General features: G+C 50.5%; 1 protein-coding gene across 2 annotated transcripts in view; it reads left to right on the top strand.

Moving 5' to 3' along the window:
* The window catches only part of gucy1a2 (guanylate cyclase 1, soluble, alpha 2), a 104,254-nt gene extending 102,221 nt beyond the window's left edge, over positions 1-2,033 (top strand). For both annotated transcript variants that reach the window (XM_031791156.1, XM_031791157.1), the window contains one exon: positions 1,027-2,033. In XM_031791156.1, coding sequence (XP_031647016.1) covers positions 1,027-1,246 — 220 coding nt within the window. In that variant the 3' untranslated portion in view covers positions 1,247-2,033. The remainder of the gene's footprint in view (positions 1-1,026) is intronic.
* Positions 2,034-6,477: the final 4,444 nt, after the last annotated feature.

Below are 6,477 nucleotides of genomic sequence, written 5' to 3' on the forward strand. Positions count from 1 at the left end.
TTTCTCCCCCTTCCCTCTTTCCCTCTCTCCCTGTTCCCTCATCCCTTTCCATCTCTCTTCTTCCCTCTCTCCCTGTTCCCTCTCCCCCTTCCCTCTCTCCCTCTTTCCCTCTCTCCCTGTTCTCTGTTCCCTCTTCCCTTTCCATCTCTTCTTCCCTCTCTCCCTCTTTTCCTCTCTCCCTGTTCCCTCTCCCCCTTCCCTCTTTCTCTCTCCCTGTTCCCTCTTCCCTTTCCATCTCTCTTCTTCCCTCTCTCCCTGTTCCCTCTTCCCTTTCCATCTCTCTTCTTCCCTCTCTCCCTCTCTCCCTGTTCCCTCTTCCCTTTCCATCTCCCTCTTTCCCTCTCTCCCTGTTCCCTCTTCCCTTTCCATCTCTCTTCTTCCCTCTCTCCCTCTCTCCCTGTTCCCTCTCCCCCTTCCCTCTCTCCCTCTTTCCCTCTCTCCCTGTTCTCTGTTCCCTCTTCCCTTTCCATCTCTTCTTCCCTCTCTCCCTCTTTTCCTCTCTCCCTGTTCCCTCTCCCCCTTCCCTCTTTCTCTCTCCCTGTTCCCTCTTCCCTTTCCATCTCTCTTCTTCCCTCTCTCCCTGTTCCCTCTTCCCTTTCCATCTCTCTTCTTCCCTCTCTCCCTCTCTCCCTGTTCCCTCTTCCCTTTCCATCTCCCTCTTTCCCTCTCTCCCTGCTCCATCTTCCCTCTCTCCCTGTTCCCTCTTCCCTTTCCATCTCCCTTCTTCCCTCTCTCCCTGTTCCCTCTTCCCTTTCAATCTCTCTTCTTCCCTCTCTCCCTCTTTCTCTCTCTCCCTGTTCCCTCTTCCCTTTCCATCTCCCTCTTTCCCTCTCTCCCTGCTCCATCTTCCCTCTCTCTCTCTCTCCCTGTTCCCTCCTCCCTTTCCATCTCCCTCTTTCCCTCTCTCCCTGTTCCCTCTTCCCTTTCCATCTCCCTTCTTCCCTCTCTCCCTGTACCCTCTTCCCTTTCCATCGCTCTTCTTCCCTCTCTCCCTCTTTTCCTCTCTCCCTCTTTTCTTCTCTCCAGGCTGCTGAAAGACGATTGCTCTTTCTCTTTCGTCCCTCGTTCCCGGTTGGAGCTTCCTGATAATTTTCCTAAGGATATCCCGGGAACATGCTACTTCCTGGAGGGGGGGACTTCCCATAGCCATGCCTCCCTGACAAGCTCCCGCTCCGCCCCCCCAGCTCCCCTGAGGAAAGTGTCCTACAGCATCGGCACCATGTTCCTGCGAGAGACCAGTCTATAGGCTCCCAATACACACACAACTCAAACCCTACAGCCATGTATAAATGGGAGACTTATAGAGATGACAATACCCTCCTGCCCCAAACCAGGACTCAGTCCTCTTAACAACCCCCTCGCTTTTCCATCTAGAAACAGACACTCCTCGCTGCACCAACTACAACCTGTTGTTACCAAGGGCAACCACCCTTTACCCTTCAACCCCACCAGGAATCAGACTGAAGGTTGAGAGAAGAGGAGTTAAAACAACAAGAACAACAGACAATAATAGAATCATCTAGCGACTCCAAAACTAAAGCCTTCTGCTTGTAGAACACAGCGTACTGTAACCATGGATACCACAGCTGGCTGTCATCTTGGGCATGGCAGATACTGTGTTATTATCAACAGCGCTCACAACTCAGTGCCTTCCTCACTAGAACACTACATACATACACAACATGGGAGCTGGCTGAACACACAGGGAAATGGAACGAGGTCTGCAGCTCTGATGCTCCCCACAGTGATGTGTATGACTCTCCCAAATCAGTCACTGTGGGAAGCCTCGGTTGTTTTGGTCCAGCTAGCAGCTGAACCAATGGGATGTTTGGACATTTTCTCTTTCATTTAGCTGAATGCATCCACCTCCCAGCCCGTTTGTTAACACTAAACCATGGACATAAGAAAGCAGCACATAAATACATCCATCCACCCCCCTCCATCCATCCATCCATCTTCCAGCCAGCCGTCCACCCATCCTCTCCCCTCCATCCACCCCACTCCATCCATCCTCCAGCCAGCCGTCCGCCCATCCTCTCCCCTCCATCCACCCCCCTCCATCCATCCATCCTCCAGCCAGCCGTCCGCCCATCCTCTCCCTTCCATCCATCCATCCACCCCACTCCATCCATCCATCCTCCAGCCAGCCGTCCGCCCATCCTCTCCCCTCTATCCACCCCCGTCCATCCATCCATCCTCCAGCCAGCCGTCCGCCCATCCTCTCCCCTCCATCCACCCCCCTCCATCCATCCTCCAGCCAGCCGTCTGCCCATCCTCTCCCCTCCATCCACCCCCCTCCATCCATCCATCCTCCAGCCAGCCGTCCGCCCATCCTCTCCCCTCCATCCACCCCACTCCATCCATCCATCCTCCAGCCAGCCGTCCGCCCATCCTCTCCCCTCCATCCACCCCCCTCCATCCATCCATCCTCCAGCCAGCCGTCCGCCCATCCTCTCCCCTCCATCCACCCCACTCCATCCATCCTCCAGCCAGCCGTCCGCCCATCCTCTCCCCTCCATCCTCCCACTCCATCCATCCAATCATGGGGGGGGGGGTAGAAAGGGAAGGTGGATTGTGGTGTTTTCTGGGATAGAACAGTGAAGTATCACTGGTCTACACTAACTTCTCCGTATCTAAGGATCTTTCTTATGCCCCCCCCCCCATCCCTCTCTAGCTAAACACCAGCATCACACATTCAAATGTCCATGGATTTAGGAAGAAGGGAGTGGCAGAGGGAGAGAGTGAGAAAGGGATGCTCATTTTCAATAGTTTTTGTTCTGTTCTTTTCTCAACTGATACTATTAGTAAACATGCATTGCCAGATCTCTCTGTCTTTAGAGCAATAACCTTAGGATCCGATCTCTCTGACCCCAAACCCCATTTCTCTCTCACACACACAAACACACATGGGCTTGTTACAAGTAAGAAATGACAGGCTTCAATCGAATACTGTTGTAAACATACTTGTCCTGGAAACGTGTTTAATGATGTCATTGATTTAGCTGTGAGGTTAAAGCATCAAAGATAATAAGTGAAACAAAATAATTAGTCCGTCATCCAGCATCCAATCAGCAGCGTAATCAAACGCTCCGTCCCGTGTTGGAGTTCCACACCAATCAGCAGCGTAATCAAACGCTCCGTCCGTGTTGGAGTTCTACACCAACTAGCAGCGTAATCAAACGCTCCGTCCCGTGTTGGAGTTCTACACCAATCAGCAGCGTAATCAAACGCTCCGTCCCGTGTTGGAGTTCTACACCAATCAGCAGCGTAATCAAACGCTCCGTCCCGTGTTGGAGTTCTACACCAATCAGCAGCGTAATCAAACGCTCCGTCCCGTGTTGGAGTTCTACACCAATCAGCAGCGTAATCAAACGCTCCGTCCGGTGTTGGAGTTTCACACCAATCAGCAGCGTAATCAAATGCTCCGTCCCGTGTTGGAGTTCTACACCAATCAGCAGCGTAATCAAACGCTCCGTCCCGTGTTGGAGTTCTACACCAATCAGCAGCGTAATCAAACGCTCCGTCCCGTGTTGGAGTTCTACACCAATCAGCAGCGTAATCAAACGCTCCGTCCCGTGTTGGAGTTTCACACCAATCAGCAGCGTAATCAAATGCTCCGTCCCGTGTTGGAGTTCTACACCAATCAGCAGCGTAATCAAACGCTCCGTCCTGTGTTGGAGTTCTACACCAAAGAACTTCGTCATGGAAAATAACCTGTAAAATAGTGTGTGAGCGAGAAGTATGTGTAAGATAACCTGTGGATCTGTTATTGCATAAAACTCTGTACAAAATAACTTGTATGTAAAAAGGCCTATAGCTATATTAAATATGTACAATATTTGAGATATATTCAATTGTAAAGATCATACTATGTTGTACTGTTTGGTATTATTCACAAGTTTCGTACGTTCACATTTCTGTTGGCTTTTTTTCTCTTTTTGGTAAATGATTTGACATCATGATTAGTCATCTAGGCCCATGAATAACACTGCTTATGCATCTGGTTGTGACATGTAGACATCTGTTCAACGACTGAGTTGTAAGGCACATCCTCTGTCAAATAAGTTGTAAATAAAAATCAGCATATATGTTTAATAAAGAATGCCATTCCTTTACTATTTTCACCAGGGGGTAAGGGGGGGGAGTGTAATGTGTGCATCTCTCTCTGCTTGGAGATCCCTGCTCACATGAATGTTGGTGTGACACAGTTAGGCAGGACGCATGTAGTTTAGATGATGGCGTAGATGGTGAGATGACAGTACAGTATGTCTGTCTAGAGAGAAAGAGAGGTGAAGAGATGGGATGGGGAGGAACAGAGAGAGAGAGAGAGAGAGAGGTGAAGAGATGGGATGGGGAGGGACAGAGAGAGAGAGAGGTGAAGAGATGGGATGGGGAGGGACAGAGAGAGAGAGGTGAAGAGATGGGATGGGGAGGGACAGAGAGAGAGAGGTGAAGAGATGGGATGGGGAGGAACAGAGAGAGAGAGGTGAAGAGATGGGATGGGGAGGGACAGAGAGAGAGAGGTGAAGAGATGGGATGGGGAGAGAGAGAGAGAGAGAGAGGTGAAGAGATGGGATGGGGAGGGACAGAGAGAGAGAGAGGTGAAGAGATGGGATGGGGAGGGACAGAGAGAGAGAGAGGTGAAGAGATGGGATGGGGAGGGACAGAGAGAGAGGTGAAGAGATGGGATGGGGAGGGACAGAGAGAGAGAGAGAGGTGAAGAGATGGGATGGGGAGGAACAGAGAGAGAGGTGAAGAGATGGAGTGGGACAGAGAGAGAGAGAGAGAGAGGAACTCCACCCTGGACTTGAACAGCCTCTATGACCAGGTCCACCTCTACAAGGCAGCAGTGCCCACCTTTGCCCGAACTCTAAAGGACATCGCTCTCAAACGTATCCCCAACACTTCACACAGGAGCAACAGATCAATAGACACCCCACCCAGACCAGCGAGACACCCTCCCAGATCTGCAGGACCCCCCCCTGGACCTACACATAGAGGACCCACGCCAAGAGGAATTACATCCAGACCACAGTACACCCAGACACATCCACACCCCCACCCCAACCAATCAACACCCCCCCACGTCAACCATGCCCACACCCCATTTAGGCCCCCTCAGATCAGACCTATGCCACTCCTGCCCACCCCATGCACCCCACCCCCGCAAAGAGGGCCTCAACATGGAAGCCACACATACGCCCAGGTAGTGAGCGGGCAAACAGTCCCAACCCCCACTCTCACACACGCCCAAGCCAATGGCATGTACCAGATGCTCAGCAGGCTCTGCTCACACTTACTGGCCTGAGGCCAAACCACGACCAACAACATTGGACACTCTATGGAACAAAAAGCCTTCACTATATTATCCTGGAATATCCAAGGCCTGAGGTCATCTGCCTTTGGCCTAAAGAGCAGAAACCCGGACTTCACCAAAGAAATCGGTAATACAGACATTGTCATCCTGCAAGAAACCTGGTATAGAGGAGACGGACCCACTGGTTGCCCTCTAGGTTACAGAGAGCTGGTAGTACCATCCACCAAACTACCAGGTGTGAAACAGGGAAGGGCCTCAGGGGGTATGCTAATTTGGTATAGAGCAGACCTAACTCACTCCATTAAATTAATCAAAACAGGAACATTCTACATTTGGCTAGAAATTCAAAAGGAAATTATCCTAACAGAGAAAAATGTCCTCCTGTGTGCTACCTATATCCCCCCACTAGAATCCCCATATTTTAATGAAGACAGCTTCTCCATCCTGGAGGGGGAAATCAATCATTTCCAGGCCCAGGGACATGTACTAGTCTGTGGCGACCTAAATGCCAGAACCGGACAAGAACCTGACACCCTCAGCACACAGGGGGACAAACACCTGCCTGGAGGTGACAGCATTCCCTCCCACATATGCCCCCCTAGGCACAACTATGACAACATAACCAACAAAAACGGGTCACAACTCCTGCAGCTCTGTCGCACGCTGGGTATGTACATAGTCAACGGTAGGCTTCGAGGGGACTCCTATGGTAGGTACACATGTACACCTATAGCTCATCTCTTGGCAGTAGTACTGTAGACTACTTTATCACTGACCTCAACCCAGAGTCTCTCAGAGCGTTCACAGACAGCCCACTGACACCCCTATCAGACCACAGCAAAATCACAGTCTACTTAAACAGAGCAATACTCAATCATGAGGCATCAAAGCCAAAGGAACTGAGTAACATTAAGAAATTCTATAGCCCACTGGATTCTCCAATTACATTGAATGAGTTACAGGACAAAATAAAACCCTCCAACCCAAAAAGGCCTGTGGTGTTGATGGTATCCTCAATGAAATGATCAAATATACAGACAACAAATTCCAATTGGCTATACTAAAACTCTTTAACATCATACTTAGCTCTATGCATCTTCCCCAATATTTGGAACCAAGGACTGATCACCCCAATCCACAAAAGTGGAGACAAATTTGAC

The sequence above is a fragment of the Oncorhynchus kisutch genome, linkage group LG15, assembly GCF_002021735.2.
Source record: "Oncorhynchus kisutch isolate 150728-3 linkage group LG15, Okis_V2, whole genome shotgun sequence".
In the NCBI taxonomy this organism is placed as follows: Eukaryota; Metazoa; Chordata; class Actinopteri; order Salmoniformes; family Salmonidae; genus Oncorhynchus; species Oncorhynchus kisutch.